The sequence below is a fragment of the Cetorhinus maximus genome, chromosome 15 (genome assembly GCF_964194155.1).
Source record: "Cetorhinus maximus chromosome 15, sCetMax3.hap1.1, whole genome shotgun sequence".
Taxonomy (NCBI): domain Eukaryota; kingdom Metazoa; phylum Chordata; class Chondrichthyes; order Lamniformes; family Cetorhinidae; genus Cetorhinus; species Cetorhinus maximus.
In genome coordinates this window covers 28808519-28835768 of record NC_135893.1, presented here as the reverse complement: position 1 = coordinate 28835768, position 27250 = coordinate 28808519, and the positions used below count along the sequence as shown (strand labels likewise).

Here is a 27250-nt window from a genome sequence, read left to right as displayed (position 1 = left end):
TTGAAGTTGGCTTTTAACCCCTTTTCTTGTGTATTCATGGAAGGGAAAAAACAAGGAAGTCTTTCACCCAGATCTGCTTTCTTGTCAACCCGGGACATGTGCCAGACATCCTTTCCCACAATTTTATGTGCGTTCAGATGGAACGCAAAATTCAGGCCCCTGTGTCCATCCCTTGCTGTGATGCTGGGTTAAGTATCATCAATGGGGTTTGGGTGTTTTTCCTGGCTGTTCAGTCCCAAATTGCTAATAATAGCCAAGCTGCTCATACCGTGTTTTTCCCTGGCCCCAGGCTGTCTTCTACACAGGCTGCTGTGCTGAGCTGTTTTTATCAGCCTGCCCCCAGTCCCATGAACTTACTGGCCCAAACCGAGGCACTTTTACTGGTCTAATTGTCAGGAGGTTAGTGGGCTGTGCTGTGACGTCCACCTTGTGTAGGGATTCTGGTTCAGGTACTTCACATTTAGTGAGTTTTTCATCAACACTGTTCTGATTAAGGTCTAAAGCTTGTTTGGTTTTGTCTGGTTTTCCAGGCCTAACCCCTGCATGGGTTTCCCTATTCTTCTTGTGATCTTCACAAGTCTCGCCTACTTTCAGGTAGACTCTCCTCTCTTTCTTTTTTTCTTCAGGAGGGGGTCTTCCCCTAACCTGTCCCACGTGCTCAGGGATACTACTGCCCTCAGGTGGAAGTTCAGCTCTTGCTGCACTGCCCTACAGCTCATCACCTAGGTGAGGCATCCCCCTCACCATCTGCACGTGTACTTGGGACCCTCCCTGTTCTCCCCATAAAGTTGCAAAAATGGTGTGGGCTAGCCAGACCTTGAGCTCATCCCAAAGGGGTACGAGCTTCTTTCTTTTTAAGTTGTCTGGTTGGGTCTGGGGCATTCTGTGCCCCCAACTATCTCCAGCCCCTATCTGTGTGTATGTGAGAGAGAATGTGTGAGTGTGTGTTTGTGTGTGTGCATATGTGAGTGTGTGTGTGTGCATGTGTGAGTGTGTGTGTGTGTGCATGTGTGTGAGAGAGAGTGTGTGTACGAGTGTGTGTGTGTGTGAATCTGTGAGAGTATGAGTGAGTGTGTGTGAGTGCACATGTGAGTATGCGAGTGTGTGTGCTTGCGTGTGTGTGTGAGCGCGTGCATGTGTGTAAGAGAGTGTGTGTGTGTGTGTGTGCGGGTGAGTGCGTGTGTGAGAGTATGAGTGAGTGTGTGTGAGTGCGCATGTGAGTATGTGAGTGTGTGTGTGTGCGTGTGTGTGTGTGTGTGTGTGTGCATGAGTTTGAGTGTGTGTGAGAGTGTGTGTGTGAAAGTGTATGTGAGTGAGAGTGTGTGTGCGTGTGTGAGTGAGTGTGTGTGAAGATTTGTGTGTGAGTGTGAGCATTTGAGTGTGAATGTGTGTGTATGAGTGTGGGTGTGAGAGTGTGTGTGTGAGAGTGTGTGTGTCTGAGTATGAGTATGTGCGTGTGAGAGAGAATGTGTGTGTGTTTGTATGAGTGTGTGTGAATGCATGTGTGTGTGAGAGCGTATGTGTGTGTGTGTGTGTGTGCGTGAGAGAATCTGTGTGTGTGTGTGTGCATTTTGAGTGTGTGTGTATGAGTGTGTGTGTGTGTGTGCATGTATGTATGAGTATGTGCGTGTGAGAGTGAGTGAGTGTGTGTATATGAGTGTATATTTGTACGTATGTGTGAGTGTGTTTGTCTGTGAGTGTGTGTGCGCGTGTATAAAATATATGAAAGACAGTTTAAAAAAAATCAGTGAATCTGAAAGTTGGGCAGAATGTGTTTCAAACTGTTGGCGTTGTCAGCCACTAATGCATCAATAATAATCCAATTACCAACTGAAAGTCCATCCAATCCTGTCTGCTCCACACCCGATGGTGCTGATTTTTACGAGGTACAACTTTGTAAAAGGCCAGCAATGACCACACCACCTTGCCTGAATGGCCACTCTTGTCATATGAATGGCAACTGGCTATTTCTCCACAGTGGGCATCATTGTCGAGTCTGCTCCTGTCGTTACCTGAAGCCCCTACACATGCCCTATCCAGCAGGAATCACAGAGAGATATCTGGAATGGGAACCCTGGACGATTGTCTTTTCTTTCCCTCCTCTCTCTAGCTTAGGAGTGTTGAGACCGGGCGCAATGCAAACAGAGCTCAAACCTGTGACCTTCCCAGCCTGTGAGTCTCAGTATCACACCACACAGTGTTTCTAGAGCTGACCCATGGAGCAGCACATTGACAAACCACCAGTCATCAGTTGCATCAGAATTAAGCACGTCAAAATTATCGCCTGAGGCTTTTTGACTCTCATTTCTGATTCAGTTTGGGGTCAAGTCCCACTCCAGAGACTTGAAACAAAATCTCATCCAGCACCTCAATGAGGTACTGAGAGGACGCTGCACTGTCGGAGTTTCCAGCTTTTGGGCGAGAGGTTAAAGCGAGGCCCTGTCTGCTCTCTCAGGTGGTTGAAGGAGATCCCATGGCACCGCTGTGAAGAAGAGCACGGGTGACATACCGATTGTCCTGGCCAATAATTATCCCACAACCAACTTCCCCAAGACAAATTATCTTGTCATTATCTTAGTGCTGTTTGTGGGATCTTGCTGTGCACAAATTGGTTGCTGCGTTTCCTGCATTATTACAGTGACTACACTTCAGACGTGCTTCACTGATTTGTAAAGCGGTTGATTGGCATATCCTGAGGTTGTGCCGGGTGCTATGTAAATGCAGGTCCTTTTATTCTTTTAGAGTGCAGTTGCTGAGCAACAGAGATTTGTTTGTACACCATTCTCTCTGCTCACGTCTGCGTGCTTTTTGATTTTGCTGTGTTCTGAGAATGGTGTTTCTCCTTTTGTTCCGCTGTGTTCCTGGATCAGCCGGCCTCAGAACTCGTGTGTCTGTGACATAACCACAAAGTTACACAAGCTAGCAATGACAGGTAGCTGCCTGTCACTATCCTGATCACAACCTACTGCATTCTCTGAGGCTTCGCTTCTTCAGTTGGCGCCTACAATTTTTGCGGCTCGGTCTCAGTGACCCGCCCGTTAATTATTGAGTTTTCGTCCACAATGTCACGGTTGAAAGAGAGCGGAGCGATGCTGTTTTGTTTAAGGAGCTGAGAGGACAGCTCTGTTGGAGGAGCAAGGACCCTGGATTTAAGAAGCAGTCACCCCAGCCAGTTTGTATAGTCTGTGTGGAGAAGAGGGCCAAGACAGAGCTAGGGCCAGACCCTGAGCCAGAACCACCCGGAGACAACATGAGCCATGTTAACACTGAGAACAGCACAGCAAACATCTCAACTGGTAAGATGGAGGGCAGATATCTAATTATTATAGATACAAATGCAGTGAGAGTATAACTAAATGTCAGCAGTTATATAAGTTTGAAAACAGTGTGTGTGCCCCAAGGACCATAGTCAATGGGAACAGGTGAATTTTTTAATCAGTCAGAACCAGAGTTTTCAGAGTCTTAGGTAAAATACAGAATCCACCCAGAATCCAGCAAGGAACGTGCACTCTGATCATCTCAGTGCTAGATGATGCCTAACTAATGATTTACTACAGTTGTTTAAAATTCCAAAAGGAGAAAGGGCACAGGGGGATCACTCTCAAGTTCACAGAGTGACAGCATTAAAACTCCCAGGTTCACACAGTGACAGCGCTAACAGTGCCGGGTTCACACAGTGACAGCGCTAACGGTCCTGGGTTCACACAGTGACAGCGCTAACACTCCCGGGTTCACACAGTGACAGCGCTAACAGTGCCGGGTTCACACAGTGACAGCGCTAACACTCCCGGGTTCACACAGTGACAGCGCTAACAGTGCCGGGTTCACACAGTGACAGCGCTAACGGTCCTGGGTTCACACAGTAACAGCGCTAACACTCCCGGGTTCACACACTGACAGCGCTCACACTCCCGGGTTCATACAGTGACAGCGCTCACACTCCCGGGTTCATACAGTGACAGCGCTAACAATCCCGGGTTCACACAGTGACAGCGCTAACCCTCCAGAAGTCACACACTGACAGCGCTAACACTCCCGAATTCAGACAGTGACAGGGCTAACACTCCCGGGTTCACACAATGACAGCATTAACACTCCCGGGTCCACACAGTGACAGCGCTAACACTCCCGGGTACGCACAGTGACAGTGCTAACACTCTCGGGTTCACACAGTGACAGTGTTAACACTCCCGACTTCACACAGTGACAGTGCTAACCCTCTCGGGTTCACACAGTGACAGCGTTAACACTCGCGACTTCACACAGAGACAGTGCTAACACTCCCGGGTTCATACAGTGACAGCGCTAACACTCACGAATTCACACAGCGACAGTGCTAACACTCTCGGGTTCACACAGTGACAGCGTTAACACTCCCGACTTCACACAGAGACAGCGCTAACACTCCCGGGTTCACACAGCGACAGTGCTAACACTCCTGGGATCACACAGTATCAGCGCTAACACTCCCGGGTTCACACAGCGACAGTGCTAACACTCCTGGGATCACACAGTGACAGCGCTAACACTTCCAGGTTCACACAGAGACAGCGCTCACACTCCCGGGTTCACATAGAGACAGCGCTAACCCTCCAGAATACACATGGTGACAGCGCTAACACTACCAAATTCACACAGTGTTAGCGCTAACACTCTCGTGTTCACGCAGTGACAGCGTTAACACACCCGAATTCACACAGTGACAGTACTAACGCTCCCGGGTTCACTCAGTGACAGTGCTAACACTCACGGGTTCACACAGTGACAGCGCAAACACTACCGAATTCACAGACTGACAGAGCTAACGCTACCGAATTCACACAGTGACAGGTCTAACACTTCCGGGTTCACTCAGTGACAGTGCTAACAATCATGGGTTCACACAGTGACAGCACTAACACTCGCGAATTCACACAGTGACAGCACTAACACTCCCGGGTTCACACAGAGACAGCGCTAACACTCCCGGGTTCATACAGTGACAGTGCTGACACACCCTAACTCACACACTTACAGCGCTAACACTCCCAAATTCACACAGTATCGGTGCTAACACTCCTGGGTTCACACAGTGACAGCGCTAAAACTCCTAGGTTCACACAGTATCAGCGTAAACACTCCTGGGTTCACACAGTGACAGCGCTAACACTAACGAATTCACACAGAGATAGCGCTAACGGTCTCGGGTTCACACAGTGACAGCGTTAACACACCCGAAATCACACACTGAGCGCTAACACTACCGAATTCACACAGTGACAGCGCTAACACTCCAGAATTCATATGGTGACAGCGCTAACACTCACGAATTCACACACTGACAGCGCTAACACTACCGAATTCACACAGTGAGAGCGCTAACACTCCTGGGTTCACACACTGACAGCGCTAACACTACCGAATTCCCACAGTGACAGCACTAACACTCCCGGGTTCACTCAGTGACAGCACTAACACTCCCGGGTTCACTCAGTGACAGCACTAATACTCGCGAATTCACACAGTGACAGCACTAACACTCCCAGGTTCACACAGAGACAGCGCTAACACTCCCGGGTTCACACAGTGACAGCGTTAACACACCCGAAATCACACACTGATAGCGTTAACACTACCGAATTCACACAGTGACAGCGCTGACATTCCCGGCTTCACTCAGTGATAGCGCTAACACTCCCGAATTCACACAGTGACAGCGCTAACACTCCAGAATTCACACAGTGATAGCGCTAACACTCCCAGGTTCACACAGTGACAGCACTAACAATCCAGAATTCACACAGTGACAGCGCTACACTCCCAGGTTCACACTGTGACAGCGCTAACACTCCTGAATTCACACAGTGACACCGCTAACAATCCCGGGAGCACTCAGTGACAGTGCTACCACTCACGGGCACACACAGTAACAGCGCTAAAACTGCTGGGTTCACACTGTATCAGCGCCAACACTCCCGGTTTCACACAGAGACTGCGCTCACACTCCCGGGTTCACACGGAGACAGCGCTAACCCTCCAGAATTCACACGGTGACAGCGCTAACCCTCCAGAATTCACACAGTGTCAGCGCTAACACTCCCGGGTTCACACACTGACAGCGCTAACACTCCCGGGTTCACACAGTGACAGTGCTAACACTCTCGGGTTCACACAGAGACAGCGTTAACACACCCGAATTCACAAAGTGACAGCGCTAACAATTCCAAATTCACACAGTGACAGCGCTAACGCTCCCGGGTTCACACAGTGTTAGCGCTAACACTCCCGGGTTCACACACTGACAGCGCTAACACTCCCGGGTTCACACAGTGTCAGCGTTAACACTCCCGAATTCACACACTGACAGCGCTAACACTCCTGGGTTGACACAGAGACAGCGCTAACGGTCCCGGGTTCACACAGAGACAGTGCTAACACTCCCGGGTTCATACAGTGACAGTGCTGACACACCCAAATTCACACACTGCCAGCGCTAACACTCCCAAATTCACATCGTGACAGTGCTAAGACTCCCGGGTTCACACAGAGACAGCGCTAACACTCCTGGGTTCATACAGAGACAGCGCTAACACTCCTGGGTTCACACAGTGACAGCGCTAACACTAACGAATTCACACAGTGATAGCGCTAACAGTCTCGGGTTCACACAGTGACAGTGTTAACACTAACGAATTCACACAGTGATAGCGCTAACAGTCTCGGGTTCACACAGTGACAGCGTTAACAGACCCGAATTCACACAGTGACAGCGCTAACACTACCGAATTCACACAGTGATAGCGCTGACATTCCCGGGTTCACACAGTGACAGCGTTAACAGACCCGAATTCACACAGTGACAGCGCTAACACTACCGAATTCACACAGTGTTAGCGCTAACACTCCCGGGTTCATACAGTGACAGTGCTGACACACCCTAATTCACACAGTGACAGCACTAACACTCCAGAATTCACACAGAGACAGCACTAACACTCCCGGGTTCATACAGTGACAGTGCTGACACACCCTAATTCACACAGTGACAGAACTAACACTCCAGAATTCACACAGAGACCGCACTAACACTCCCGGGTTCATACAGTGACAGTGCTGACACACCCAAATTCAAACACTGACAGCGCTAACGCTCCCAAATTCACATCGTGACGGTGCTAAGGCTCCCGGGTTGAGACAGTGACAGCGCTAAAACCCCTAGGTTCACACAGTATCAGTGATAACGCTCCTGGGTTCACACAGTGACAGCGCTAACACTAACGAATTCACACAGTGATAGCGCTAACAGTCTCGGGTTCACACAGTGACAGCGCTAACACTCTCGGGTTCACACAGTGACAGTGCTAACACTCCCTGGTTCACACAGTGACGGCGCTAACACTCCCTAATTCACACAGTGACAACACTAACACTCCAGAATTCACACAGTGACAGCGCTAACACTCCCAGGTTCACACAGTGACAGCGCTAACACTCCCTGGTTCACACAGTGACAGTGTTAACAGACCCGAATTCGCACAGTGACACCGCTAACAATCCCGGGAGCACTCAGTGACAGTGCTAACACTCACAGGCTCATACAGTGACAGCGCTAACACTCCTGCGTTCACGCAGTATCAGTGCTAACACTCCCGGGTTCACACAGCGACAGCGCTAACACTCCCGGGTTCACACAGTGACAGAGCTAACCCTCCAGAATTCACACAGTGACAGCGCCAACACTCCCGGGTTCACACAGTGACAGCGCCAACACTCCCGGGTTCACACAGAGACAGCACTAACAATCCCGGCTTCACACAGTGACAGTGCTTACGCTCTTGGGTTCACACGGTGACAGCGTTAACACACCCGAATTCACGCAGTGACAGTGCTAACACTTGCGAATTCACACACTGACAGCGCTAACACTACCGAATTCACACAGTGACAGCACTAACACTCACGGGTTCATACAGATACAGTGCTGACACTCCCTAATTCACACACTGACAGCGCTAACAATTCCAAATTCACACAATGACAGCGCTAACACTCGTGGGTTCAAACAGTATCAGCTCCAACACTCCCGGGTTCACACAGAGACTGCGCTATCACTCCCGGGTTCACATAGAGACAGCGCTTACCCTCCAGAACTCACACAGTGACAGCGCTAACACTCCCGGGTTCACATAGTGACAGCGCTAACACACCCAAATTCACACAGTGACAGCACTAACACTCTCGGGTTCACACAGTGAAAGCGCTAACAATTCCAAATTCACACACTGACAGCGCTAACACTCCCGGGTTCACACAGAGACAGCGCTAACACTCCCGGGTTCATACAGTGACAGTGCTGACACACCCTAATTTACACACTGACAGCGCTAACGCTCCCAAATTCACACAGTGACAGTGCTAACTCTCCCGGGTTCACTCAGTGACAGTGCTGACACTCCCTAATTAACACAGTGACAGCGCTAACACTCCCAAATTCACCCAGTGAAAGCGTTAACACACCCGAATTCACACAGTGACAGCGTTAACACTTGCGAATTCACACAGTGATAGCGCTAACACTCTCGGGTTCACACAGTGACAGTGCTTACACTCTTGGGTTCACACAGTGACAGCGTTAACACACCCGAATTCACACAGTGACAGCGTTAACACTTGCGAATTCGCACAGTGATAGCGCTAACACTCTCGGATTCACACAGTATCAGCGCTAACACTCTTGGGTTCACACAGTGACAGCGCTAATACTTGCAAATTCACACAGTGAGAGCACTAACACTCCTGGGTTCACACAGAGACAGCGCTAACACTCCCGGGTTCATACAGAATCAGTGCTGACACTCCCTAATTCACACACTGATAGCGCTAACAATTCCAAATTCACACAGTGACAGCATTAACACTCATGGGTTCAAACAGTATCAGCGCCAACACTCCCGGGTTCACACAATGACAGTGCTAACACTCGTGGGTTCACACAGTATCAGCGCTATCACTCCCGGGTACGCACAGTGACAGCGCTAACACTCACGAATTCACACAGCGACAGAGCTAACAGTTCTGAATTCACACAGTGTTAGCGCTAACACTCTCGGGTTCACACAGTGACAGCGCTGACATTCCCGGGTTCACACAATGACAGCGTTAACACACTCGAATTCACACACTGACAGCGCTAACACGACCGAATTCATACAGTGACAGCACTAACACTCCCGGGTTCACTCAGTGACAGCGCTGACATTCCCGGCTTCACACAATGACAGCGTTAACACACTCGAATTCACACACTGACAGCGTTAACACGACCGAATTCATACAGTGACAGCACTAACACTCCCGGGTTCACACACTGACAGCGCTGACACTCCCTAATTAACACAGTGACAGCACTAACACTCTAGAATTAACACAGTGACAGCACTAACACTCCCGGGATCACACAGTATCAGCGCTATCACTCCTGGGAACGCACAGTGACAGCGCTAACACTCACGAATTCACACAGCGACAGAGCTAACAGTTCTGAATTCACACAGTGTTAGCGCTAACACTCTTGGGTTCACACAGTGACAGCGCTGACATTCCCGGGTTCACACAATGACAGCGTTAACACACTCGAATTCACACACTGACAGCGCTAACACGACCGAATTCATACAGTGACAGCACTAACACTCCCGGGTTCACTCAGTGACAGCGCTGACATTCCCGGGTTCACACAATGACAGCGTTAACACACTCGAATTCACACACTGAAAGAGTTAACACGACCGAATTCATACAGTGACAGCACTAACACTCCCGGGTTCACACACTGACAGCGCTGACACTCCCTAATTAACACAGTGACAGCACTAACACTCCAGAATTAACACAGTGACAGCACTAACACTCCCGGGATCACACAGTGACAGCGCTAACACTCCCGGGTTCACACAGTGACAGCGCTAACACTCCTGAATTCACACAGTGACAGCGTTAACACTCTCGGGTTCACAAAGTGACAGCGCTCACACTCCCGAATTCACACAGTGACAGCGCTAACACTCCCGAATTCACACAGTGACAGCACTAACACTCCCGGGTTCACACAGAGACAGCGCTAACACTCCCGAATTCACACAGTGACAGCACTAACACTCTCGGGTTCACACAGAGACAGCGCTAACACTCCCAGGTTCATACAGTGACAGTGCTGACACTCCCAAATTCACACAGTGACAGTGCTAACTCTCCCGGGTTCAGACAGTGTCACTGCTAACCCTCTTGGGTTCACACAGTGACAGCGCTAACACTTGCAAATTCACACAGTGACAGCGCTAACACTCCCGGGTTCACACAGAAACAGCGCTAACATTCCCGGGTTCATACAGTGACAGTGCTGACACACCCTAATTCACACACTGACAGCGTTAACAATTCCAAATTCGCACAGTGACAGCGCTAACACTCGTGGGTTCACACAGTATCAGTGCCAACACTCCCGGGTTCACACAGTGACAGCGCTATCACTCCCGGGTAAGCACAGTGACAGCACTATCACTCCCGGGTTCACACAGTGACAGCACTAACACTCCCGGGTTCACACAGTGACAGCGCTAACTCTCCCGGGTTCACACAGAGACAGCGCTAACACTGCCGGGTTCACTCAGTGACAGCGTTAACACTCCCGGGTTCACTCAGTGACAATGCTAACACTCGCAAATTCACACAGTGACAGCACTAACACTCCCGGGTTCACACAGAGACAGCGCTAACATTCCCGGGTTCATACAGTGACAGTGCTGACACACCCTAATTCACACACTGACAGCGTTAACACTACCGAATTCACACAGTGACAGCGCTAACTCTCCCGGGTTCAAACAGTATCAGCGCTAACACTCCTGGGTTCACACAGTGACAGCGTTAACACACTCGAATTCACACACTGACAGCGCTAACACTACCGAATTCACACAGTGACAGCGCTAAGACTCCCGGGTTCACGCAGTGACAGTGCTGACACTCCCGGGTTCACACAGTGACAGTGCTGACACTCCCTAATTCACACAGTGACAGCGCTAACACTCCAGAATTCACACAGTGACAGCGCTAACACTCCCGGGTTCACACAGTGACAGCGCTAACACTCCTGAATTCACACAGTGACAGCGCTAACACTCTCGGGTTCACAGAGTGAAAGCGCTAACAATTCCAAATTCACACACTGACAGCGCTAACACTCCCGAATTCACACAGTGACAGCGCTAACACTCCCGGGTTCATACAGTAACAGTGCTGACACACCCTAATTCACACACTGACAGTGCTATCACTCCCAAATTCACACTGTGACAGTGCTAACTCTCCCGGGTTCAGACAGTGTCAGCGCTAACACTTCCGAATACACACAATGACAGCGTTAACACACCCGAATTGACACAGTGACAGCACTAACACTTGCGAATTCACACAGTGACAGCGCTAACACTCCCGGGTTCATACCGAATCAGTGCTGACACTCCCTAATTCACAAGTGATAGCGCTAACAATTCCAAATTCACACAGTGACAGCGCTAACACTCGTGGGTTCACACAGTATCAGCGCCAACACTCCCGGAATCACACAGGGACAGCGCTATCACTCCCGGGTTCAGATAATGACAGCGCTAACACTCCCAAATTCACACAGTATCAGCGCTAACACTCCCGAATTCAGACAGTGACAGGGCTAACACTCCCGGGTTCAGACAATGACGGTGCTAACACTCCCGGGTTGACACAGTGACAGTGCTAACACTCCCGGGTTCACACAGTGACAGCGCTATCACTCCCGGGTTCAGATAATGACAGCGCTAACACTCCCAAATTCACACAGTATCAGCGCTAACACTCCCGAATTCAGACAGTGACAGGGCTAACACTCCCGGGTTCAGACAATGACAGTGCTAACACTCCCGGGTTCAGACAATGACAGTGCTAACACTCCCGGGTTCACACAGTGACAGCGCTATCACTCCCGGGTTCAGATAATGACAGCGCTAACACTCCCAAATTCACACAGTATCAGCGCTAACACTCCCGAATTCAGACAGTGACAGGGCTAACACTCCCGGGTTCAGACAATGACAGTGCTAACACTCCCGGGTTCAGACAATGACAGTGCTAACACTCCCGGGTTCACATCGAGACAGCGCTAACCCTCCAGAATTCACATGGTGACAGCGTTAACACACGGAATCACACAGTGACAGCGCTAACACTCCCGGGTTCACACAGTATCAGCGCTAACACACCCGGGTACACACAGTGGCAGTGCTAACACTCTCGGGTTCACACAGTGACAGCGCTAACACTCCCGGGTTCACACAGTGACAGCACTAACACTCCAGAATTCACACAGTGACAGCGTTAACACACCCAAATTCACACAGAGACAGCGCTAACACTCCCGAATTCACACAGTGACAGCACTAACACTCTCGGGTTCACACAGAGACAGCGCTAACACTCCCAGGTTCATACAGTGACAGTGCTGACACTCCCAAATTCACACAGTGACAGTGCTAACTCTCCCGGGTTCAGACAGTGTCACTGCTAACCCTCTTGGGTTCACACAGTGACAGCGCTAACACTTGCAAATTCACACAGTGACAGCGCTAACACTCCCGGGTTCACACAGAAACAGCGCTAACATTCCCGGGTTCATACAGTGACAGTGCTGACACACCCTAATTCACACACTGACAGCGTTAACAATTCCAAATTCGCACAGTGACAGCGCGAACACTCGTGGGTTCACACAGTATCAGTGCCAACACTCCCGGGTTCACACAGTGACAGCGCTATCACTCCCGGGTACGCACAGTGACAGCGCTATCACTCCCGGGTTCACACAGTGACAGCACTAACACTCCCGGGTTCACACAGTGACAGCGCTAACTCTCCCGGGTTCACACAGAGACAGCGCTAACACTGCCGGGTTCACTCAGTGACAGCGTTAACACTCCCGGGTTCACTCAGTGACAATGCTAACACTCGCAAATTCACACAGTGACAGCACTAACACTCCCGGGTTCACACAGAGACAGCGCTAACATTCCCGGGTTCACACACTGACAGCGCTGACACTCCCTAATTAACACAGTGACAGCACTAACACTCCAGAATTAACACAGTGACAGCACTAACACTCCCGGGATCACACAGTGACAGCGCTAACACTCCCGGGTTCACACAGTGACAGCGCTAACACTCCTGAATTCACACAGTGACAGCGTTAACACTCTCGGGTTCACAAAGTGACAGCGCTCACACTCCCGAATTCACACAGTGACAGCACTAACACTCCCGGGATCACACAGTGTTAGCGCTAACACTCTTGGGTTCACACAGTGACAGCGCTGACATTCCCGGGTTCACACAATGACAGCGTTAACACACTCGAATTCACACACTGACAGCGCTAACACGACCGAATTCATACAGTGACAGCACTAACACTCCCGGGTTCACTCAGTGACAGCGCTGACATTCCCGGGTTCACACAATGACAGCGTTAACACACTCGAATTCACACACTGAAAGAGTTAACACGACCGAATTCATACAGTGACAGCACTAACACTCCCGGGTTCACACACTGACAGCGCTGACACTCCCTAATTAACACAGTGACAGCACTAACACTCCAGAATTAACACAGTGACAGCACTAACACTCCCGGGATCACACAGTGACAGCGCTAACACTCCCGGGTTCATACAGTGACAGCGCTAACACTCCTGAATTCACACAGTGACAGCACTAACACTCCCGGGTTCACACAGAGACAGCGCTAACATTCCCGGGTTCATACAGTGACAGTGCTGACACACCCTAATTCACACACTGACAGCGTTAACACTACCGAATTCACACAGTGACAGCGCTAACTCTCCCGGGTTCAAACAGTATCAGCGCTAACACTCCTGGGTTCACACAGTGACAGCGCTGACATTCCCGGGTTCACACAGTGACAGCGTTAACACACTCGAATTCACACACTGACAGCGCTAACACTACCGAATTCACACAGTGACAGCGCTAAGACTCCCGGGTTCACGCAATGACAGTGCTGACACTCCCGGGTTCACACAGTGACAGTGCTGACACTCCCTAATACACACACTGACAGCGCTAACAATTCCAAATTCACACAATGACAGCGCTAACACTCGTGGGTTCAAACAGTATCAGCTCCAACACTCCCGGGTTCACACAGAGACTGCGCTATCACTCCCGGGTTCACATAGAGACAGCGCTTACCCTCCAGAACTCACACAGTGACAGCGCTAACACTCCCGGGTTCACATAGTGACAGCGCTAACACACCCAAATTCACACAGTGACAGCACTAACACTCTCGGGTTCACACAGTGAAAGCGCTAACAATTCCAAATTCACACACTGACAGCGCTAACACTCCCGGGTTCACACAGAGACAGCGCTAACACTCCCGGGTTCATACAGTGACAGTGCTGACACACCCTAATTTACACACTGACAGCGCTAACGCTCCCAAATTCACACAGTGACAGTGCTAACTCTCCCGGGTTCACTCAGTGACAGTGCTGACACTCCCTAATTAACACAGTGACAGCGCTAACACTCCCAAATTCACCCAGTGAAAGCGTTAACACACCCGAATTCACACAGTGACAGCGTTAACACTTGCGAATTCACACAGTGATAGCGCTAACACTCTCGGGTTCACACAGTGACAGTGCTTACACTCTTGGGTTCACACAGTGACAGCGTTAACACACCCGAATTCACACAGTGACAGCGTTAACACTTGCGAATTCGCACAGTGATAGCGCTAACACTCTCGGATTCACACAGTATCAGCGCTAACACTCTTGGGTTCACACAGTGACAGCGCTAATACTTGCAAATTCACACAGTGAGAGCACTAACACTCCTGGGTTCACACAGAGACAGCGCTAACACTCCCGGGTTCATACAGAATCAGTGCTGACACTCCCTAATTCACACACTGATAGCGCTAACAATTCCAAATTCACACAGTGACAGCATTAACACTCATGGGTTCAAACAGTATCAGCGCCAACACTCCCGGGTTCACACAATGACAGTGCTAACACTCGTGGGTTCACACAGTATCAGCGCTATCACTCCCGGGTACGCACAGTGACAGCGCTAACACTCACGAATTCACACAGCGACAGAGCTAACAGTTCTGAATTCACACAGTGTTAGCGCTAACACTCTCGGGTTCACACAGTGACAGCGCTGACATTCCCGGGTTCACACAATGACAGCGTTAACACACTCGAATTCACACACTGACAGCGCTAACACGACCGAATTCATACAGTGACAGCACTAACACTCCCGGGTTCACTCAGTGACAGCGCTGACATTCCCGGCTTCACACAATGACAGCGTTAACACACTCGAATTCACACACTGACAGCGTTAACACGACCGAATTCATACAGTGACAGCACTAACACTCCCGGGTTCACACACTGACAGCGCTGACACTCCCTAATTAACACAGTGACAGCACTAACACTCCAGAATTAACACAGTGACAGCACTAACACTCCCGGGATCACACAGTATCAGCGCTATCACTCCCGGGAACGCACAGTGACAGCGCTAACACTCACGAATTCACACAGCGACAGAGCTAACAGTTCTGAATTCACACAGTGTTAGCGCTAACACTCTTGGGTTCACACAGTGACAGCGCTGACATTCCCGGGTTCACACAATGACAGCGTTAACACACTCGAATTCACACACTGACAGCGCTAACACGACCGAATTCATACAGTGACAGCACTAACACTCCCGGGTTCACTCAGTGACAGCGCTGACATTCCCGGCTTCACACAATGACAGCGTTAACACACTCGAATTCACACACTGACAGCGTTAACACGACCGAATTCATACAGTGACAGCACTAACACTCCCGGGTTCACACACTGACAGCGCTGACACTCCCTAATTAACACAGTGACAGCACTAACACTCCAGAATTAACACAGTGACAGCACTAACACTCCCGGGATCACACAGTATCAGCGCTATCACTCCCGGGAACGCACAGTGACAGCGCTAACACTCACGAATTCACACAGCGACAGAGCTAACAGTTCTGAATTCACACAGTGTTAGCGCTAACACTCTTGGGTTCACACAGTGACAGCGCTGACATTCCCGGGTTCACACAATGACAGCGTTAACACACTCGAATTCACACACTGACAGCGCTAACACGACCGAATTCATACAGTGACAGCACTAACACTCCCGGGTTCACTCAGTGACAGCGCTGACATTCCCGGGTTCACACAATGACAGCGTTAACACACTCGAATTCACACACTGAAAGAGTTAACACGACCGAATTCATACAGTGACAGCACTAACACTCCCGGGTTCACACACTGACAGCGCTGACACTCCCTAATTAACACAGTGACAGCACTAACACTCCAGAATTAACACAGTGACAGCACTAACACTCCCGGGATCACACAGTGACAGCGCTAACACTCCCGGGTTCACACAGTGACAGCGCTAACACTCCTGAATTCACACAGTGACAGCGTTAACACTCTCGGGTTCACAAAGTGACAGCGCTCACACTCCCGAATTCACACAGTGACAGCGCTAACACTCCCGTATTCACACAGTGACAGCACTAACACTCCCGGGTTCACACAGAGACAGCGCTAACACTGCCGAATTCACACAGTGACAGCACTAACACTCTCGGGTTCACACAGAGACAGCGCTAACACTCCCAGGTTCATACAGTGACAGTGCTGACACTCCCAAATTCACACAGTGACAGTGCTAACTCTCCCGGGTTCAGACAGTGTCACTGCTAACCCTCTTGGGTTCACACAGTGACAGCGCTAACACTTGCAAATTCACACAGTGACAGCGCTAACACTCCCGGGTTCACACAGAAACAGCGCTAACATTCCCGGGTTCATACAGTGACAGTGCTGACACACCCTAATTCACACACTGACAGCGTTAACAATTCCAAATTCGCACAGTGACAGCGCTAACACTCGTGGGTTCACACAGTATCAGTGCCAACACTCCCGGGTTCACACAGTGACAGCGCTATCACTCCCGGGTAAGCACAGTGACAGCACTATCACTCCCGGGTTCACACAGTGACAGCACTAACACTCCCGGGTTCACACAGTGACAGCGCTAACTCTCCCGGGTTCACACAGAGACAGCGCTAACACTGCCGGGTTCACTCAGTGACAGCGTTAACACTCCCGGGTTCACTCAGTGACAATGCTAACACTCGCAAATTCACACAGTGACAGCACTAACACTCCCGGGTTCACACAGAGACAGCGCTAACATTCCCGGGTTCACACAGTGACAGCGTTAACACACTCGAATTCACACACTGACAGCGCTAACACTACCGAATTCACACAGTGACAGCGCTAAGACTCCCGGGTTCACGCAGTGACAGTGCTGACACTCCCGGGTTCACACAGTGACAGTGCTGACACTCCCTAATTCACACAGTGACAGCGCTAACACTCCAGAATTCACACAGTGACAGCGCTAACACTCCCGGGTTCACACAGTGACAGCGCTAACACTCCTGAATTCACACAGTGACAGCGCTAACACTCTCGGGTTCACAGAGTGAAAGCGCTAACAATTCCAAATTCACACACTGACAGCGCTAACACTCCCGAATTCACACAGTGACAGCGCTAACACTCCCGGGTTCATACAGTAACAGTGCTGACACACCCTAATTCACACACTGACAGTGCTATCACTCCTAAATTCACACTGTGACAGTGCTAACTCTCCCGGGTTCAGACAGTGTCAGCGCTAACACTTCCGAATACACACAATGACAGCGTTAACACACCCGAATTGACACAGTGACAGCACTAACACTTGCGAATTCACACAGTGACAGCACTAACACTCCCGGGTTCACACAGAGACAGCGCTAACACTCCCGAATTCACACAGTGACAGCACTAACACTCTCGGGTTCACACAGAGACAGCGCTAACACTCCCAGGTTCATACAGTGACAGTGCTGACACTCCCAAATTCACACAGTGACAGTGCTAACTCTCCCGGGTTCAGACAGTGTCACTGCTAACGCTCTTGGGTTCACACAGTGACAGCGCTAACACTTGCAAATTCACACAGTGACAGCGCTAACACTCCCGGGTTCACACAGAAACAGCGCTAACATTCCCGGGTTCATACAGTGACAGTGCTGACACACCCTAATTCACACACTGACAGCGTTAACAATTCCAAATTCGCACAGTGACAGCGCTAACACTCGTGGGTTCACACAGTATCAGTGCCAACACTCCCGGGTTCACACAGTGACAGCGCTATCACTCCCGGGTAAGCACAGTGACAGCACTATCACTCCCGGGTTCACACAGTGACAGCACTAACACTCCCGGGTTCACACAGTGACAGCGCTAACACTGCCGGGTTCACTCAGTGACAGCGTTAACACTCCCGGGTTCACTCAGTGACAATGCTAACACTCGCAAATTCACACAGTGACAGCACTAACACTCCCGGGTTCACACAGAGACAGCGCTAACATTCCCGGGTTCATACAGTGACAGTGCTGACACACCCTAATTCACACACTGACAGCGTTAACACTACCGAATTCACACAGTGACAGCGCTAACTCTCCCGGGTTCAAACAGTATCAGCGCTAACACTCCTGGGTTCACACAGTGACAGCGCTGACATTCCCGGGTTCACACAGTGACAGCGTTAACACACTCGAATTCACACACTGACAGCGCTAACACTACCGAATTCACACAGTGACAGCGCTAAGACTCCCGGGTTCACGCAGTGACAGTGCTGACACTCCCGGGTTCACACAGTGACAGTGCTGACACTCCCTAATTCACACAGTGACAGCGCTAACACTCCAGAATTCACACAGTGACAGCGCTAACACTCCCGGGTTCACACAGTGACAGCGCTAACACTCCTGAATTCACACAGTGACAGCGCTAACACTCTCGGGTTCACAGAGTGAAAGCGCTAACAATTCCAAATTCACACACTGACAGCGCTAACACTCCCGAATTCACACAGTGACAGCGCTAACACTCCCGGGTTCATACAGTAACAGTGCTGACACACCCTAATTCACACACTGACAGTGCTATCACTCCCAAATTCACACTGTGACAGTGCTAACTCTCCCGGGTTCAGACAGTGTCAGCGCTAACACTTCCGAATACACACAATGACAGCGTTAACACACCCGAATTGACACAGTGACAGCACTAACACTTGCGAATTCACACAGTGACAGCGCTAACACTCCCGGGTTCATACCGAATCAGTGCTGACACTCCCTAATTCACAAGTGATAGCGCTAACAATTCCAAATTCACACAGTGACAGCGCTAACACTCGTGGGTTCACACAGTATCAGCGCCAACACTCCCGGAATCACACAGGGACAGCGCTATCACTCCCGGGTTCAGATAATGACAGCGCTAACACTCCCAAATTCACACAGTATCAGCGCTAACACTCCCGAATTCAGACAGTGACAGGGCTAACACTCCCGGGTTCAGACAATGACAGTGCTAACACTCCCGGGTTGACACAGTGACAGTGCTAACACTCCCGGGTTCAGACAATGACAGTGCTAACACTCCCGGGTTCACATCGAGACAGCGCTAACCCTCCAGAATTCACATGGTGACAGCGTTAACACACGGAATCACACAGTGACAGCGCTAACACTCCCGGGTTCACACAGTATCAGCGCTAACACACCCGGGTACACACAGTGGCAGTGCTAACACTCTCGGGTTCACACAGTGACAGCGCTAACACTCCCGGGTTCACACAGTGACAGCACTAACACTCCAGAATTCACACAGTATCAGCGTTAACACACCCAAATTCACACAGTGACAGCGCTAACACACCCGAATTCACACAGTGACAGCGTTAACACTCCCGGGTTCACACAGTGACAGCGCTAATCCTCCAGAATTCACACAGTGACAGCGTTAACACACCCGAATTCACACAGTGACACCGCTAACAATCCCGGGAGCACTCAGTGACAGTGCTAACACTCACGGGCTCACACAATGACAGCGCTAACACTCCTGGGTTCACACAGTGTCAGCGCTAACACTCCCGGGTTCACACAGAGACAACACTCACACTCCCGGGTTCACACAGAGACAGCGCTAACCCTCCAGAATTCACATGGTGACAGCGCTAACACTCCCAGGTTCACACAGTGACAGTGCTCATAAACCCGAATTCACACACTGACAGCGTGTACACTCCTGAATTCACACGGTGACAGCGCTAACCCTCCAGAATTCACATGGTGACAGCGCTAACACTCCCAGGTTCACACAGTGACAGTGCTCATAAACCCGAATTCACACACTGACAGCGTGTACACTCCTGAATTCACACGGTGACAGCGCTAACACTCACGAATTCACACAGTGACAGTGCTAACTCTCCCAGGTTCACACAGTGACAGTGCTCATAAACCCGAATTCACACAGTGACAGCGCTAACACTCTGGGTTCACACAGTGACCGCGTTAACACACCCGAATTCACACAGTGACAGCGCTAACACTTGCGAATTCACACACTGACAGCACTAACACTCCCAGGTTCATACAGATACAGTGCTGACACTCCCTAATTCACACACTGACAGCGCTAACAATTCCAAATTCACACAGTGACAGCGCTAACACTCGTGGGTTCACACAGTATCAGCGCCAACACTCATGAATTCACACAGTGACAGCGCTAACGCTCCCGGGTTCACACAGTGTCAACCATAACACTCCCGGGTTCACATAGTGACAGCGCTAACACTCCCAAATTCACACAGTTACAGCGCTAACACTCCCGAATTCAGACAGTGACAGGGCTAACCCTCCCGGGTTCACACAGTGACAGCGTTAGCACTCCCGGGTTCACACAGTGACAGCGTTAAACGTCCAGAATTCAAACAGTGACAGCGCTAACACACCCGGGTACACACAGTGACAGCACTAACACTCCCTAATTCACACAGTGACAGCGCTAACACTCCCGGGTTCACACAGTGACAGCGCTAACACTCCCGGGTTCACACAGTGACAGCCCTCACACTCCCGGGTTCACATAGAGACAGCGTTAACCCTCCAGAATTCATACTGTGACAGCGCTAACACTCCCGGGTTCACACAGTGACAGCGTTAACACTTCCGAGTTCACACACTGACAGTGCTAACACTCCCGGCTTCACTCAGTGACAGGGCTAACACTCCTGGGTTCACATAGAGACAGCGCTAACACTTGCGAATTCACACAGTGACAGAGCTAACACTACCGAATTCACACAGAGACAGCGCTTACCCTCCAGAATTCACACAGTGACAGCGCTAACACACCCGGGTACACACAGTGACAGTGCTAACACTCCCGAATTCAGACAGTGACAGGGCTAACACTCCCGGGTTCACACAGTGACAGCGCTAATCCTCCAGAATTCACACAGTGACAGCGTTAACACACCAAATTCACACAGTGACACCGCTAACAATCCTGGGAGCACTCAGTGACAGTGCTAACACTCACGGGCTCACACAATGACAGCGCTAACACTCCTGGATTCACACAGTATCAGCGCTAACACTCCCGGGTTCACACAGTGACAGCGCTAACACTCCCGGGTTCACACAGAGACAGCGCTAACAGTGCCGGGTTCACACAGAGACAGCGCTAACACTCCCGGGTTCACACAGTGACAGCGCTAACACTCCCGGGTTCACACAGTGACAGCGCTAACACTCCCGGGTTCACACAGTGACAGCGCTAACACTCCCGGGTTCACACAGAGACAGCGCTAACCCTCCAGAATTCACACGGTGACAGCGCTAACACTCCCGGGTTCACAGTGACAGCGCTAACACTCCCGGGTTCACACAGTGACAGCGCTAACACTCCTGGGTTCACACAGTATCAGCGCTAACGCTCCCAGGTTCACACAGTGTCAGCGCTAACACTCCTGAATTCACACAGTGACAGTGCTAACACTCCCGGGTTCACACAGTGACAGCGCGAACACTCCTTACTTCACACAGTGACAGCGCTAACACTCTCGGGTTCACAGTGACAGTGCTTACACTCTTGGGTTCACACAGTGACAGCGTTAACACACCCGGGTTCACACAGTGACAGCGCTAACCCTCCAGAATTCACACAGTGACAGCGCTAACACTCTCGGGTACACACAGTGACAGTGCTAATACTCTCGGGTTCACACAGTGGCAGCGTTAACACACCTGAATTCACACAGTGACAGCGCTAACACTCCCGAATTCAGACAGTGACAGGGCTAACACTCCCGAGTTCAGACAATGACAGCGCTAACACTCCCGGGTTCACACAGAGACAAGGCTCACACTCCCGGTTTCACATCGAGACAGAGCTAACCCTCCAGAATTCACATGGTGACAGCGCTAATACTCACGGAATCACACAGTGACAGCGCTAACACTCCCGGGTTCACACAGTATCAGCGCTAACACTCTCGGGTTCACACAGTGACAGCGCTAACACTCTCGGGTTCACACAGTGACAGCGTTGACATACCCAAATTCACACAGTGACAGTGCTAACACTCTCGGGTTCACACAGTGACAGCGTTGACATACCCAAATTCACACAGTGACAGTGCTAACACTCTCGGGTTCACACAGTGACAGCGTTGACATACCCAAATTCACACAGTGACAGTGCTAACACTCCCATGTTCACACAGTGACAGCGCTAACCCTCCAGAATTCACACAGTGACAGCGCTAACACACCCGGGTTCACACAGTGACAGTGCTAACACTCTCGGGTTCACACACTGACAGCGTTAACACACCCGAATTCACACAGTGACAGCGCTAACAATTCCAAATTCATACAGTGACAGCGCTAACACTCAGGGGTTCACACAGTATCAGCGCCAACACTCATGAATTCACACAGTGACAGCGCTAACACACCCGAATTCACACAGTGACAGCGTTAGCACACCCGAATTCACACAGTGACAGCGCTAACACACCCGGGTTCACACAGTGACAGCGCTAACACTCCCGGGTTCACACAGTGACAGCGCTAACACTCCCGGGTTCACACAGTGACAGCCCTAACACTCCTGAATTCACACAGTGACAGTGCTAACACTCCTGAATTCAGACAGTGACAGGGCTAACACTCCCGGGTTCACACAGTGACAGCGTTAACACTCCCGGGTTCACACAATGACAGCGTTAACACTCCCGGGTTCACACAATGACAGCGTTAACACTCCCGGGTTCACACAGTGACAGCGTTAACACTCCTGGGTTCACACAGTGACAGCGCTAATCCTCCAGAATTCACACAGTGACAGCGTTAACACACCCGAATTCACACAGTGACACCGCTAACAATCCCGGGAGCACTCAATGACAGTGCTAACACTCACGGGCTCACACATTGACAGCGCTAACACTCCTGGGTTCACACAGTATCAGCGCTAACACTCCCGGGTTCACACAGTGACAGCGCTAACACTCCGGGGTTCATACAGAGACAGCGCTAACCCTCCAGAATTCACACAGTGACAGCGCTAACACTCTCGGGTTCACACAGTGACAGCGCTAACACTCCCGGGTTCACACAGAGACAGCCCTCACACTCCCGGGTTCACATAGAGACAGCACTAACCCTCCAGAATTCATACGGTGACAGCGCTAACACTCCCGGGTTCACACAGTGACAGCGCTAACTATCCCGGGTTCACACAGAGACAGCCCTCACACTCCCGGGTTCACATAGAGACAGCACTAACCCTCCAGAATTCATACGGTGACAGCGCTAACACTCCCGGGTTCACACAGTGACAGCGTTAACACTTCTGAATTCACACACTGACAGCGCTAACACTCCTTATTTCACACAGTGACAGAGCTAACACTCCCGGGTTCACACAGGGACAGCGCTAACACTCCCGGGTTCAGACAGTGACAGGGCTAACACTCCCGGGTTCAGACAATGACAGTGCTAACACTCCCGGGTTGACACAGTGACAGTGCTAACACTCCCGGGTTCACACAGTGACAGCGCTATCACTCCCGGGTTCAGATAATGACAGCGCTAACACTCCCAAATTCACACAGTATCAGCGCTAACACTCCCGAATTCAGACAGTGACAGGGCTAACACTGCCGGGTTCAGACAATGACAGTGCTAACACTCCCAGGTTCAGACAATGACAGTGCTAACACTCCCGGGTTCACACAGTGACATCGCTCACACTCCCGGTTTCACATCGAGACAGCGCTAACCCTCCAGAATTCACATGGTGACAGCGTTAACACACGGAATCACACAGTGACAGCGCTAACACTCCCGGGTTCACACAGTGACAGCGCTAACACTCCCGGGTTCACACAGAGACAGCGCTAACAGTGCCGGGTTCACACAGAGACAGCGCTAACACTCCCGGGTTCACACAGTGACAGCGCTAACACTCTCGGGTTCACACAGTGACAGCGCTAACACTCCCGGGTTCACACAGAGACAGCCCTCACACTCCCGGGTTCACATAGAGACAGCACTAACCCTCCAGAATTCATACGGTGACAGCGCTAACACTCCCGGGTTCACACAGTGACAGCGCTAACACTCCCGGGTTCACACAGAGACAGCCCTCACACTCCCGGGTTCACATAGAGACAGCACTAACCCTCCAGAATTCATACGGTGACAGCGCTAACACTCCCGGGTTCACACAGTGACAGCGTTAACACTTCTGAATTCACACACTGACAGCGCTAACACTCCTTATTTCACACAGTGACAGAGCTAACACTCCCTGGTTCACACAGGGACAGCGCTAACAGTCCCGGGTTCAGACAGTGACAGGGCTAACACTCCCAAATTCACACAGTATCAGCGCTAACACTCCCGAATTCAGACAGTGACAGGGCTAACACTCCCAGGTTCAGACAATGACAGTGCTAACACTCCCGGGTTGACACAGTGACAGTGCTAACACTCCCGGGTTCAGATAATGACAGCGCTAACACTCCCAAATTCACACAGTATCAGCGCTAACACTCCCGAATTCAGACAGTGACAGGGCTAACACTCCCGGGTTCAGACAATGACAGTGCTAACACTCCCGGGTTCAGACAATGACAGTGCTAACCCTGAATAAACCTGAATTCACACAGCGACAGCGTTAACACTCCCGAATTCACACAGTGATAGCGCTAACCCACCCGGGTACACACAGTGACAGCGTTAACACTTCCGAGTTCACACACTGACAGTGCTAACACTCCCGGCTTCACTCAGTGACAGGGCTAACACTCCTGGGTTCACATAGAGACAGCGCTAACACTCGCAAATTCACACAGAGACAGAGCTAACACTACCGAATTCACACAGAGACAGCGCTTACCCTCCAGAATTCACACAGTGACAGCGCTAACACACCCGGGTACACACAGTGACAGTGCTAACACTCCCGAATTCAGACAGTGACAGGGCTAACACTCCCGGGTTCACACAGTGACAGCGCTAATCCTCCAGAATTCACACAGTGACAGCGTTAACACACCCAAATTCACACAGTGACACCGCTAACAAACCTGGGAGCACTCAGTGACAGTGCTAACACTCACGGGCTCACACAGAGACAAGGCTCACACTCCCGGTTTCACATCGAGACAGAGCTAACCCTCCAGAATTCACATGGTGACAGCGCTAACACTCACGGAATCACACAGTGACAGTGCTAACACTCCCGGGTTCACACAGTATCAGCGCTAACACTCTCGAGTTCAGACAATGATAGCGCTAACACTCCCGGGTTCACACAGAGACAAGGCTCACACTCCCGGTTTCACATCGAGACAGAGCTAACCCTCCAGAATTCACATGGTGACAGCGCTAACACTCACGGAATCACACAGTGACAGCGCTAACACTCCCGGGTTCACACAGTATCAGCGCTAACACTCTCGGGTTCACACAGTGACAGCGCTAACACTCTCGGGTTCACACAGTGACAGCGTTGACATACCCAAATTCACACAGTGACAGTGCTAACACTCCCATGTTCACACAGTGACAGCGCTAACCCTCCAGAATTCACACAGTGACAGCGCTAACACTCCCGGGTTCACACAGTGACAGCGCTAACACTCCCTAATTCACACAGTGACAGCGCTAACACTCCCGGGTTCACACAGTGACAGCGCTAACACTCCCGGGTTCACACAGTGACAGCCCTCACACTCCCGGGTTCACATAGAGACAGCGCTAACCCTCCAGAATTCATACTGTGACAGCGCTAACACACCCGGGTTCACACAGTGACAGTGCTAACACTCTCGGGTTCACACACTGACAGCGTTAACACACCCGAATTCACACAGTGACAGCGCTAACACACCCGGGTTCACACAGTGACAGCGCTAACACTCCCGGGTTCACACAGTGACAGCGTTAACACTCCCGGGTTCACACAATGACAGCGTTAACACTCCCGGGTTCACACAGTGACAGCGTTAACACTCCCGGGTTCACACAGTGACAGCGCTAATCCTCCAGAATTCACACAGTGACAGCGTTAACACACCCGAATTCACACAGTGACACCGCTAACAATCCCGGGAGCACTCAGTGACAGTGCTAACACTCACGGGCTCACACAATGACAGCGCTAACACTCCTGGGTTCACACAGTATCAGCGCTAACACTCCCGGGTTCACACAGTGACAGCGCTAACACTCCGGGGTTCATACAGAGACAGCGCTAACCCTCCAGAATTCACACAGTGACAGCGCTAACACTCCCGGGTTCACATAGTGACAGCGCTAACACTCCCAAATTCAGACAGTGACAGGGCTAACCCTCCTGGGTTCACACAGTGACAGCGCTAGCACTCCCGGGTTCACACAGTGACAGCGCTACCCTCCAGAATTCACACAGTGACAGCGCTAACACACCCGGGTACACACAGTGACAGTGCTAACACTCTCGGGTTCACACAGTGACAGCGCTAACACTCCCGGGTTCACACAGAGACAGCCCTCACACTCCCGGGTTCACATAGAGACAGCACTAACCCTCGAGAATTCATACGGTGACAGCGCTAACACTCCCGGGTT

At 50.9% G+C, this 27250-nt stretch overlaps 1 protein-coding gene across 2 annotated transcripts in view; it reads left to right on the top strand.

Moving 5' to 3' along the window:
* The first annotated feature begins 3144 nt into the window (after positions 1-3144).
* c15h1orf50 (chromosome 15 C1orf50 homolog) overlaps positions 3145-27250 on the top strand; it is a 65996-nt gene continuing 41890 nt past the window's right edge. For both annotated transcript variants that reach the window (XR_013578907.1, XM_078558196.1), the window contains exon 1: positions 3145-3296. Coding sequence is in view for 1 of the 2 variants with exons in the window: in XM_078558196.1 (XP_078414322.1) it covers positions 3251-3296 (46 nt within the window). In the remaining variant the exon portion in view is untranslated. The remainder of the gene's footprint in view (positions 3297-27250) is intronic.